Below are 13118 nucleotides of genomic sequence, written 5' to 3'. Positions count from 1 at the left end.
GCCTACAGTCAATTCATCTGAATAGCAATACAGGCTTTATCTTGTTACATTTTCCAGGGTTGCGATATATAAGCTGTGAGCCAATGAAACTATAGCCATGTACTGTATCCACTCATGTTTTTTTTTTAACTTTATTTATTATAGGGTTTTAACATTAAAAGTGTGCAAGCCCAAGGTTTCAAGTTGAATGTGTGGGATATTGGTGGACAAAGGAAAATCAGGCCATATTGGAGAAATTATTTTGAGAACACTGATATCCTGGTAAGCATTGGATACATTGTATGGTATATTAAATAACACAAGAGACTTTAAATTTAAGATATGTTGCTACTAAATACCTTCATTTATTTTGTAGTAGACAGGAGGTGCATTTTGCAAAGCAAGTATGCATATGTCAATTTATGAAATCTTTAAAACCTTTTTATTTTTAACTACTTTAACTCAGCCGTGTGCTACCTGATAGTTTCATTTGATATTGCTTTGTTTGAAATTATATGATATTTCTGATTGAAAAGAATGAATCGAGTTACGATGTGGAATCTTTTCATTCATACCCATATTTTTTCTTGAATGCTATGTAAAACAGAGATGAAATATTTCCAATAGACAACTGAATTTCATGTAGGGAAGGAACATTTTAAGGAACATGTTCCCATTTTGGTACCTTTTTCACATCACATTTGGGAACTTCCTTCCACCACCACCACCACATGCCACTCACTCAATGTTCTCAGATTTGTGTTAATTACGGTATTATGGTAATGTTTGTGACAACAGCTCTTTAAAATAAGGCAACATACAGATGACAAATTGAGGCCAAGAAATAGTTTCTTGCATTCTAGTTTCTTGTGGCATTCCTAATATCTTGCTATAAAAATCCAGTAGTACTTAATTTAGATAGAAAACTAAATATTCACAGAACCAGAATAGCAGGAGAATCCAAAGTTGGTGTGGCAGACAGCCCATATTATTCTTGGGACCTGGCAGATAGTCCATATCTTCCTGAATATTAAGAGGAGAAGTTACCATCAGTTACAAAGTTGCTCATTGATTCACTACTGCATAAAACATGCATAATGCGCAAAGTAATATCCAGTGAGGAAGAGACCACCTACTGTATGTATTTATTATAGAAAACATACAGGTAGTCCTTACTTAACAACCACAATTGGGACCAGCATCTCGGTTGTTGAGTGAAGCCATTATTAAGCGAGATTTCATGTGACTGTGCTTCACTCGGTGATTGCAATCCTAGATCTTCCAGTTGTGGAAATGGGATGCAAGGCTGCTATTGCTCAGGACATCTTGGACTGCTCCCTGCCCTACCAGGCCCAGGAGGCCTCTGCCTACTGCCTGCCAGGCCTGGGAGGCCTTAGCTTGCTCTGCTTGCTCCCTGTCATACCACTGTGTGCAAAGCAACCCATTTATCTTTACTGGCAGCAAAAATCCAAGCAGGGATAGAACTAATAATCTTTCTCTCCCTGCAGCTCCATAGACATGAAACTCCCAGTAGCTCTGCAGGCATGGTGCTCCCTGCAGTTCTGTGCCTGCAGAACTGTGGGAGAGAAGGATTTCAGCCCCTTGCCTATTTGGATTTCAGCAGCCAAAATCCAAGCACACATGGAGCTAAAAATCGTTTCTCCCTGCAACTCCACAGGCATAGAGCGGTTTGCAGCTCTGCAGATATGATGCTTCCTGCAGCTCTACCGGGACAGAGTTTCAGGAAGAGAAGAATTTCAGACACATGTCTGCTTGGATTTTGGCAGCAGTTACAGAGCTAAAAATCAAATTTTCCTCCAGTTCCGCAGGTGCTGCATAGGCATGGAGAGATAGATTTCAGCTGTGTATCTGCTTGCACGGAGCTGAAATCTTTTGACAGGAAGTTCGTTCAGCCAGCTCCCAGAGAGATGAGTCCTCTCGGCAAATGACAGCAGCTTTCAATCTTCCCTGCCAGCTTCCCCAGTGACTTCTGGGGAAGCTGGCAGAGAAGATCACAAATGATCACATGATTGCAGGGCACTTGGCAACCAATTGTAGGTGCAAACAAGTTGCCAAACACCCAGATCACGATCATGTGACTGGGAGGGGGAAGGGGAAGGGGGATTCAGTATTTTGCATTGATCAGAAGAGCTTTACAAGTCATAAACATCCTTTCTAAGGCAGTTGTTATTTCAAACTGTACTTTAGTGAATGGTTGTTTAAGAGGAAACCTGGAACCAGAAAAGCAGAAAACTACCAGAACATTTCTTTGTTACAAATTACCATAAGTTTGACTTATGGGGATTTGTAACAAAGGGTAACAATAGCAATCTATAGCTACTCTAGAAAGTTTAAAGTCAGACTTTCTACGAACAAAAATTTCTAAGCAAGAATGGAGAGTAATGCAGAGAAGTTTGCCAGTTATAAAACCAAATCAACTCTGTACCCTGGTGAAAAGGAGGCCTGAATGGAGAGCTCATAAACTTCCAAGAATGGTTCAGATCTTATCAGGACAATATGTTGCTGCAGAGACATTCCAGTTAATACAGGTATATCAGTGTCACAGTGAGGTGAACATTTTTCTTTTGTAAAACAGCAGCAGCAGCACAAACAGAATTCTCTGATAATTCAGTGGGGAGGGGTGGGGAAATCCAGTGAGACCAGACGATAGATGTTAAGAGTCTAACAAAGGGAGTAGCGAAACTAGTTTATGCTTAGTTCAGCTGCAATTAAGAGATTGTGTTCTGTTACCATGGAATAAACATAAACAAAAGCCATATTCATAAAATGAAGACTGAATTTAATTCAGCATTAATAGTGGACTAACCTGCCAGTAATCCCATAAATCAAGTAAACCATTTCAACACTATTCTTTCTATGGCCAGATGCTCAAGCCAACTTGCTGCTTTCTGATCTTTTTTCATTACTTTATTTTAAATAACTTTATTATTTTCATAATAAAATTAAGTTGCCAACTGGGGCTGGTGCCACTGTCCCCAAATCAGAGACAACTGAATCTTTCGTAATGCCCTCTTTGATTTCAAGTAATTTCTTAATGATGGTGACATGAAAGCTAGACTAGTGGAAATGGTATTCCTGAGATAGCTCGATTTCACATCCTTCTACTAACCCATTTCTTTGTTCAGTGGAAAGTGCCTCCTGTGGGTACTAGGAGAGCCACAGATCCAAATTCATGCATTACATATAATTGTGGCTGAATATGGTAATATAAAGTAAGCCATGCTTTCATCTGGGTTCAGGTGAAAATGTCTAATTACAATATCATAATAATGGGCAAAAAAAGTTGTTTTTAAACTGTATGTGTAGATCAATTCACCAAGGCAAGCATATCTGATATCACAGCCAAACATTGTTTTTTTTAATCGTCATTTTTAAGAGGTAAGTACCATTATTGGCATGTCCTGATTTTTATTTTTCTCAGATATACTCTTTATTATTCCTTCCAGATACTAATATTTGTACAATCTTCACTCAGAATAAAGCTTTATGCATCTGATGAAATTAAGTATAACAATAAAGGCTTTACTGTAATAAATATACAGGTTTTTAAATTCCTTGAGTCACATATTTTAATTATTATTATTATTGTTGTTGTTGTTTATTTGATTTGTATGCCTCCCTATCTCCATAGGACTCAGGGCGGCTCACAACAATTAAAATCAAACCATATAAAACATGTTAAAATACATATTAAACACATGTTAAACATATTAAAATAATCCAAATCCCATCAGTCCATGCTGGGCAATTTGAACAGCCATGTTTTTAATTCGCGGCGGAAAGTGCGAAGGTCAGGGGCCAACCGGAGCCCCAGGGGGAGTTGATTCCAATTATAGCCAACAAACCTAACTACCTCTCTGGAAAATGTAATGCTAAAAATACAGGCTGAATATTCTAGCGGCAGCAAGGTTGTCAAATGTAAATCCATGGACTCTAGATTGCCTGAAATCATATGAGAAATGGAGTAGATAAATGAGTTGCTGCCCTCTACTTTGTAATTTCTGCTAGCAGCAGTTTGCCAATATTAGAGTTTTGCTGGCAGTACCAGCCTGATTGCAGCAGAATTTATTCTTGTGTTGTCGATTTGCTCCCATCCCCCTTGGGAATATTAATGCTTGTATCCTTGCCCATTGGTTTCAACTTAGAGTTAATATTTTGCTGTAGGGAGTTTATAACCAAAAGGGCTGTTAGTGGAGCAGTGACTAACAACCTCAGTCTGGAGCTGTAATATTGTATCATTTCAATTAGTTGGATTTTTGAACCATAGTGAAGGTAAATTTTAGAATAATTGCTGATATTTATACTACCGTATTTTCCGGCGTATAAGACGACTTTTTAACCCAGGAAAATCATCTCAAAAGTCGGGGGTCGTCTTATACGCCGGGTACCCGAATCTGAGTTGCTGGCGCTGACCGATGACACTTTGGGAGCACCGGCAACATTGAGGGGAAGCTGTACTCCGAATTAGTTCCAACCTACAAGAGGTGCCAGGCAGTGCGCGGCCCACGAGAAAGGAACGCGTCCCCACTCAACCCCGGAATTCGGGTCACCTTCCTTCCTTTCCCAGCAGTCCACGGTGAAAGCGGCGGCGCGGTCGACCTGGGCCAGCGCCTTGCACACCTGGCTCTGAGTCTCCATTATGAGAAGCTCCATGCGACTTCGCATGTCTCCGCCCCAGTCGCACAGCTCTCGCAATCCGCTCACCGGAGGAGCCATGAAGTGCTCGCACCGCCTTGCCAGATCTTCCTCGTCCTCCTTTCCCCATGGCTTTTCCCGTTGTAATTGCTGTTGCTGCTGCCGCCGAGGCTGCTCCTTCATCTCCGCCCACCGCACCAGACCCAGCCTGGCCAGCACCGCCGTGGCTCCCGCAGTCCAAGCGGATCGGCACCTGGGCTCGCAGGCGAAGGGTGGGAGTGCGCAGCGATCGACGCCGATCGCTGCCACCCACCATCGCCCCAACGGGAAGAACCGCCCGGCAGCGATTCCAAGGAGCCCGAAGCGAACATCCTGGAGCAGCACGGGCTGGCCCAGAGGCTTAAACCCCGGGAGCCCAGGTGCCGAACCCCGCACAGCAGAAAAGACATGACAGCCGGTGCCCAGTTCGTTCTGCAGTCGTCCGGATCGGCGCCAAGCCAGGAAAATGCGCTGCGCACTCCCACCCTTTGCCTGCGAGCCCGGACGCTGATCCGGATGGCTGCAGAAGGAACTGGGCACCGGCTGTCATGTCTTTTCTGCTGTGCGGGGTTCGGCAGCGATCAGCGTCGCTTGGATTGCGGGAGCCACGGCGGACTCCTTCCCCACGAGGTATTGCTCTGCATTTCACCACCTCTTCCAGGCTCGCAGCCACCCACCATCGCCCCAACGGGAAGAACCACCCGGCAGCGATTCCAAGGAGCCCGAAGCTAACATCCTGGAGCAGCACGGGCTGGCCCAGGGGCTTAAACCCCGGGAGCCCAGGTGCCGAACCCCGCACAGCAGAAAAGACATGACAGCCGGTGCCCAGTTCCTTCTGCAGCCATCCGGATCAGCGTCCGGGCTCGCAGGCAAAGGGTGGGAGTGCGCAGCGCATTTTCCTGGCTTGCTTACCTTAGCTCAGTGGTTGGGGGTCAAACAACCCTTTCACAGGGGTTTTGATGGTGGTGCAATACAGAAAAACGAGCGCAACCCTCGCCATCCGGAATGAATGGTGCTGTTGTGGCGGTGGGGGAGGGGGCGGCAGAAGCGGGAAGAAGCGGCGTTTGCGATGGCTGGAAGCTGTGGGAGTGAAGCACTACTTTCATTTGTACGGCAACAGCATTCCGCCTTGGTATATTTGTGTCAGGAGTGGCGCAAGGCAGCCTTTGTTTCCTGCTGCCTGGGACTCAGAGTGGTAAATGGCGTCTGATCCGGAGAGCTGCTGGATTTTGCTCTCTAATCCGGATGCCAAATCGGCCCCCTGCAAACTCTCGTCTCTCGAGGAGCGCTCCCTGAAGCGGGGCTGGAAACTTTGGTTGGACTGCTTGAGAGAGGAGAGCTTGCAGGGGGGCGATCTGGTGTCTGCAACGGAGAGCGGCATCCAGCTTTTTCTCTCCGCTATAAGAGCGCTGTAAGAGCGGCAGCCCTCATCTCCTAATGTTTGGGACTCGGAGCGGTAAATGGTGACTGGTCCGGGGAGCAGCTGGATTTTGCAGTCCCAAGCATTAGGAGATGAGGGCTGCCGCTCTTACAGCGCTCTTACAGCGGAGAGAAAAAGCCGGATGCCGCTCTCTGTTGCAGACACCAGATCGCCCCCCTGCAAGCTCTCCTCTCTCAAGCAGTCCAACCAAAGTTTCCAGCCCCGCTTCAGGGAGCGCTCCTTGAGAGACGAGAGTTTTCAGGGGGCCGATCTGGCATCCGGATTAGAGAGCAAAATCCAGCTGCTCTCCGGATCAGACGCTATTTACCGCTCTGAGTCCCAAGCAGCAGGAAACAAAGGCTGCCTTGCGCCGCAAATATAGCAAGGCAGAATCCTGATGCTGCACTTTCAGCAGACAGATGAGGGCTGCCTTGGCCATCGGCTGGCGCAAATATACCAAGGCGAATGCTCATGCCGCACAAGTTCAAGTAGTGCTTCGCTCCCACACTTCTTCCGGCCCTCAGTCTCTCAGGGAGATGCTTGACTTCCTCTCAGCCCCAAGACACTGGCTGGCCCATGAGATGAGAGAGAGAGAGAAAGAGAGAGAAAGAGAGAGAATCAGAATGAGACAGAGAGAGAAAGAGACAAAGAATGAAAGAGAGAATGAGAGAGAGAATCAGAATGAGACAGAGAGAGAAAGAGACAAAGAATGAAAGAGAGAATGAGAGAGAGAGAATCAGAATGAGACAGAAAGAGACAAAGAATGAAAGAGAGAGAAAGACAGAATGAAAGAGAATGAGAGAAAGAGACAGAGAGAATCAGAGAGAGAGAGTGAGAGAGAGAGAATGAGAGACAGAGAAAGAGACAGAATCAAAGAGAACCAAAGAATCAGAGAGAGAATGAGAGAGAGGGAGAGAAAATGAAAGAGAATCAGAATGAGAGAATCAGAATGAGAGGGAGAGAGTGGGGAGAGAGAGAAAGAGGGGGAGAGAGAAAGAGAATGAGAGAGAAAGAGTGGGAGAGAGAGAAAGAGAAAGAGGGGGAGGGAGAAAGAGAAAGTGGGGGGGAGAGAAAGGGGGACAGAGAGAAAGAGAGAATGAGAGAGAGTGGGGGGGAGAAAGAGAGAAAGAGAGTGGGAGAAAGAGAGAAAGGGGGGAGAAAGAGAATGAGAGAGAAAGAGTGGGAGAGAGAGAAAGAATGAGAAAGAGGGGAGAGAAAGGGAAAGAGTGGGGGAAAGAAAGAATGAGAAAGAGTGGGAGAGAGAAAGAGAATGAGAGAGGGGGGAGAGAGAAAGAGAGAATGAGAAAGAGTGGGAGAGAAAGAAAGAGAGGGAGAGAGAGAGAAAGCGAAAATGAGAGAGAGAGAAAGAGAGAATGAGAGAGAAAGAGTGGGAGACAGAGAGAGAGAGAGACACAGAGAGGATGGAGAGTGCCTGAAGGACCCCATCCCGTACTGGGAGTCCAGGTGCTTCAGCAAGCGGGGCACTGGATTCGTATTAGTGGTCTGCGAAATTTAAAATTATGAAGTTGGTGGTCCCTGAGGTCCAAAAGGTTGGGGACCCCTGGCCTAAGACCATCGGAAAACACATATTTTTGATGGTTTTAGGAATAACTTTATCGTTGGGGGTCACCACAACATGAGGAACTGTATTAAAGGGTCGCAGCATTAGGAAGGTTGAGAACCACTGCCTTAGTTGCTTGCCTTGCTTCGCTTGCCTGAATCCATTCCATCAGCAAGCGACTTCAACTCCCAGAAACAAAGCTGGCAGAGGAATTTTGGGAGTTGAAGTCTACAAGTCATAAAGTTGCCAAGGTTGGAGACCCCTGTTCTATTGGGTACCGTAAGTTTTTTTCCCCTTTGGGATCTTTAAAAAAAAAAAAGTTAATTGGGGTTTTTTTTAGTTCTTTTTTAGACCTAGCCATTTAAAGTTTAGGAAGTTTAAATTTAGCTTTCATATAAAAATAAAAATAAAATAAAATAATATTTGTGCAGCTTTCTGAGATTTAGTGTGTTTCTGTAGTGTTTCACTCTAACTACACAAACACACAAAATCTCACAAAGCTGTATGTGGAATTTTGTGTGTGTAAAGTGTGAAAGTTGGGTTTTTGGGCTTTTTGTGGCTGTGTGAAGTTCCTGCTTGTTGCAGGGGCCATTTTGGGTCTAGCACAGCTACTTTTACATTGTGGATGAGCCAGTTGTGTTGTGTTGTGTTGTGTTGTGTTGTGTTGTGTGTGTAAAGCGTGAAAGTTGTTTTTTGGGGCTTTTTGGGGCTGTGTGAGGTTCCTGCTTGTTTCAGGGGCCATTTTGGGTCTAGCACAGCTGCTTTTACATTGTGGGTGAGCCAGTTGATGTTTTTTTAATTTTTATTTGGTGTGCGTTGGAAGAGGGGTAGTCTTATACGGCGAGTATAGCCCAAACCCTATATTTTAACAGGAAAAGTAGGGGGTCGTCTTATACGCCCGGTCGTCTTATACGCCGGAAAATACGGTATTTTCAATTAAATATATCAAAATCGTTTGGAAAAAGGAAGCCATCGATTAAAATATTCAAACATGTACAAAAGAAGAGCAGTTGGGATAGTCCAAACAACTAAATATAAAATAGATGTAAAAATGGAGACAGTTTTTTGATGAATAAAAGTTTTCAACTTGGTACTAGCATTAATGCTGAAGAAAGCTGCCTGAAGAATTTTTTGATTTCACAGAAAGACTTTCTAGATCACAAAAGAAATTGATTGCTGATGTTATGTAGATTCCGTACAAGTTTATCTTTCCATTTAGGATGTTACTTTTTGGTAAATTATCAGCAATGAAATGAATATATTCCCATCCAATAGGTGGGTGATTCATATGAATGATCTATTCAAGTAAAGTATGGCTGTAACTTGAGTAATAGATGCTAAGATTCTATGTGGACAAAATAGCATGTGATTAACAATATATATTGTATCTTGGCAAGTTTAATTATCCTATAAAGGTTTTAATTAGGTATTGATTTTTTACAGCTATTATAAAGCAAAGAAATGTGTTACTTTAAATTCCTTCAATCTAAGAAGTTCAAAAAGAAAACTGACATTGCTCACACACAAGCACAGTGAGAAAATTCATATAAAATCAGTTTTTACACATAACAATTTTCTTTAAAAAACGATTTATCCAAACATCCTTCATATTGAGATTTTAAATCCAAAGGCATAGTTTCTTGTGCTATTCCATTTTAACCCACTATTATAGTAAAGGGAAAGCTGGATTAGGGGCTACATTATGATAGCTTGGTTTGCCTTGAAGGAATTTTTGTAAACAGACAGCATGCTAGCTAAGAAGTCTGTTTTGGCTCAGAGTTGAAGAAGATTGTGCAAGTGAGAGGCCCCTCCAAGAATATTTTTAACACATGAAGTGATTGCACATTCATAAACACGCAGGTGTGTTTGAATGGGAGATACTTCAGTCTCCCACACCTGTGCTATTTGGAAGCTATGCACAAATAAAGGTGTGTATATTTGAATGATTGCATATTCAGACGTACACCTGCAGCTGCTTGGCACCTTCTAGATATGGAAGTAGGGACTTGATAATGTATACGTATTCTGCTTGATGCAATGTTGTTCATTGTGATGTTGGCATTAGGTCTGCCTTCTCAAGTTCTAGTGAGGTGCTTCTCATAAGTTAAGCTTAGATCAGAAGTCCTAGAGACAGTCAGATGCTCCAGGGATCTTGTGAGTGGTTCTGCAAACATAGCTGTCTCTTGAAGCTTAATCCAATGTTTCATCAGGACTATAAAAGCATGTCATTATTATAAATGTTGTCTTTGGGATGATGTATGTAAATTGCTCCCATGACCAGTTATGCAACTACTAAACATCCTAGAATGACAAAATTGTCAAGCTTGATGTCCAGGATACATTTCAAAGGATTATATTAGCTTAGTTTGGACAATAACCAACATTTGAATGAAACTGTCCACAAACTCAAGCCATTTGCTTTTTCATACATAACAGTCTTAAATATACTAGTCTTCATTCAGTTCATCATAACCATTCCCATCATCATCATCTTCCTCCCTTCCTTTAACTTTGAACTGGGACAAAGCACTTTATAGCTTTAGAGAAAGCCAGAATCCTAAACTATGAATTCTGATTTGTTCTTAAATTAGTAACTGTAGTTTCCCAATCTGAAAAAAAACAGAATGTAGTGCTCCTATTTTTATACCAGGAAGATGTGGGTGTATAGGCTCTCATTTATCTCTCATCTTAAGACATGATTGTTTGTAATAGAGTTGTCTGTCTTGAGATCCTAACTTACAATTGGAAAGACTTCATTTAAATGCTTTGTGGTGGTTAAAATAGGGGCTCAATTCTACTAGATTGCAGTCATATACACCAGGAGTCAGAGGTTTATGCACTCATTTTTTCTTACCCCCCAAGGCCCAGTTATTCAGAGAGGCAAAAAAAGTAAAGGAGGCCAGAAGCCAAGGTGCAAAAAGAATGGGTTGTGAGGTACCAGTAATCACAACTTGTGATTACAGGTACATTGGTAAATTATCACTTATTAAGCAAAACCCTGTATATTTTTTCTCCCTATACCTAATATTGCCAAGCTACAGTCTTTCACTCTGAGAATTCTGTGCTTTTTCAGATACTTCTCACAGCTGAAAAAAGTGTTATAAAATACTTTAAAAAGGGCTGACAATTTTATCCTGGACTGATTTTTTGCCCTATTTCAAGTTCCATTAATTTCAACAGGCATTAATTACTTACTTTTGAGAGATTATTATTGCAAAAACTTGTTATTACAGATATACTGTCTGTGAAATGGCATCGTACTGTTGAATTTTTAAGCCTGTTTTCCTTATTTGCTTTCTAGATATATGTCATTGATAGTGCTGATAGAAAAAGATTTGAAGAAACTGGTCAAGTAAGTATGTCACAGCTTTTGAAAATAGGGATATAGCACGATGATTTTTTTCAGATTTTGAGGTGGAACTTACAGTAATAAAAATGGAGTTTCGTTTAAGTTGCAGCTTTCTGTCAAAGTTGGTAATTAGCTGAAAACAGGGAAATTATTTTTTAAAGTCCCCTTTCAATTTTCACAAGTTTAACCCAAATAATTTTTATTTTTTGCACTCAGATCTGAATTATATAGACTCTGTTGTACCATCTTTAAAATATGAAGATTTTCCTGATAATTTAATGCAGTGGTTGGTAAATTCTGATTTATGATACAGTGATCACATCAATTGAATTATGTAAGGTCTCCATGTTATATCGAGCATTGATTTGAAGTATTAGGCTATTATCCTTTGATAATTATAACACTTTTCCAGCTGGATCCAACTACCCAAAGTGTATGCTCCTCTTTGAAATGCTAATTATCATTTTGCATTCCATTTATTTCCCTTTTTTATGCAATTAACAGAAAACGTAAAATTTGAGTACGCTGTATCATAAGTTCCTATCCCTCACAGTAAAAAATGACAATTATTTTAATTTTAGGAGTGTTTTTAAGATCATCTTACAGTGAATTTAGTTTAGAATGATATTTGCAGGATCAGTTTGTATTTAATCTTCAATGTACTCATTTAATGAGTACATAAATAATGAGTGCATGAGCCCAGTATAAATAATAATAATAATAATAATAATAATAATAATAATAATAATAATAATAATAATTTTATTGTCATTGTACGTGTATACACAGTATACCCATACAACGAAATTCAGTTAATACCCAAAGACCAGGAATGTTCAGTATTCCTTTTAGTAATCAAAACTGCCTTATGAAGATTACATTTTTTAAAAGATGTATTAACGACCCATATATTAGAGATGAATAAAGTGGATCAAACTTTAAAATTTATATTTAGGATTGCAGGATTTGAACTATTTATAGGCTAAAATGAATTGTTTTTAAGAGCTGTTCCACTATACAGGCAAATTCAGCTTGTAAGTATGCTTGTATATATTACTTTGGCTGTTCCATAAGTGCTAGTCTAGTGCTAGGGCAATCCATTGTTGTTGCCTTGAAGGCAATTAATCTATACTAATTTAGAAAAACTTATTTTAGATTGTGGTGTTAGTGCTTGCTTGTGTTACATACCTGGACTCTATATTCTAGCATCTATAATGCTACAATAAAGTATTATGTTACAATATTTCTCCAGAATTGTTTAAGGAAAAAAAAAATCGTGTTCATTTTATAAAAAAATCTGCACATGTCTTTATGATTTCAGGAACTAGCAGAGCTGGTGGATGAAGAAAAGCTAAGTGGCGTTCCAGTACTCATATTTGCAAACAAACAAGATTTACTGACGGCAGCCCCTGCTGCAGAGATTGCAGAGGGTCTGAACTTGCACACAATCCGGGATCGAGTCTGGCAGATTCAGTCTTGTTCAGCCCTGACAGGAGAGGGCGTGTCGGTGAGGAGACAATGTTTATTTTGGCAGAATGGCTTTTCTACTGATCTGAAAGAGATAGGCATTCCTCTTATTTTGCATTCTTGTGTTTTCAGTGTAAGCTACGAACCAAATGCATAATAGAGAAATGTAATTTTTAACTCACTCGGCAAGAGGGAGGTTCTATATATGATGGATTTCTCCACTGCAAATCACACACTAATTCATATTTTTGCTTCAATAATCTCACCCCCATTCTTGTTTGATTGTTCTCACATAATTATTTACTTCCTTTAACAACATATTCTATATTCCAATTTAGTTTTAAGGATAATATGTTTATTGTGCCAGTTTTTATTTAGCCATTTCTTTTTGCCACAAATAATTATTTAATAAGCTTTTACATATTATATTGTGTAAATTTATGTACAGTGTAAGTATGTATGTATCATTCTGTATTTGTGAGTGGTCCCTCTACATAGAATCCTGGTTTGGGCCTATTAAAAGGATATGTGTTTATGTTTGTGCATTACTATATTAGGCAGAGTCACCAAAGAGTTCAAGAATAAGATTGATAACAATAGGGCTCAGTAAAAATGTGTTGGAAAGGAATATAAAATGCAAGATGAAG

The 13118-nt window shown here is 41.0% G+C and overlaps 1 protein-coding gene across 2 annotated transcripts in view; it reads left to right on the top strand.

Moving 5' to 3' along the window:
• Positions 1-13118, top strand: part of ARL3 (ARF like GTPase 3) — a 34665-nt gene that overhangs the window by 9526 nt on the left and 12021 nt on the right. For both annotated transcript variants that reach the window (XM_070945970.1, XM_070945971.1), the window contains exons 3-5: positions 145-261; positions 10957-11007; positions 12326-12511. In XM_070945970.1, coding sequence (XP_070802071.1) covers positions 145-261; positions 10957-11007; positions 12326-12511 — 354 coding nt within the window. The remainder of the gene's footprint in view (positions 1-144; positions 262-10956; positions 11008-12325; positions 12512-13118) is intronic.

The sequence above is a fragment of the Pituophis catenifer genome, unplaced genomic scaffold, assembly GCF_029215685.1.
Source record: "Pituophis catenifer annectens isolate HBS135680 unplaced genomic scaffold, rPitCat1.0.hap2 SCAF_6, whole genome shotgun sequence".
Taxonomy (NCBI): Eukaryota; Metazoa; Chordata; class Lepidosauria; order Squamata; family Colubridae; genus Pituophis; species Pituophis catenifer.
Note: the sequence above shows the minus strand (reverse complement) of the source record. Positions and strands in the feature narration are given on the sequence as shown.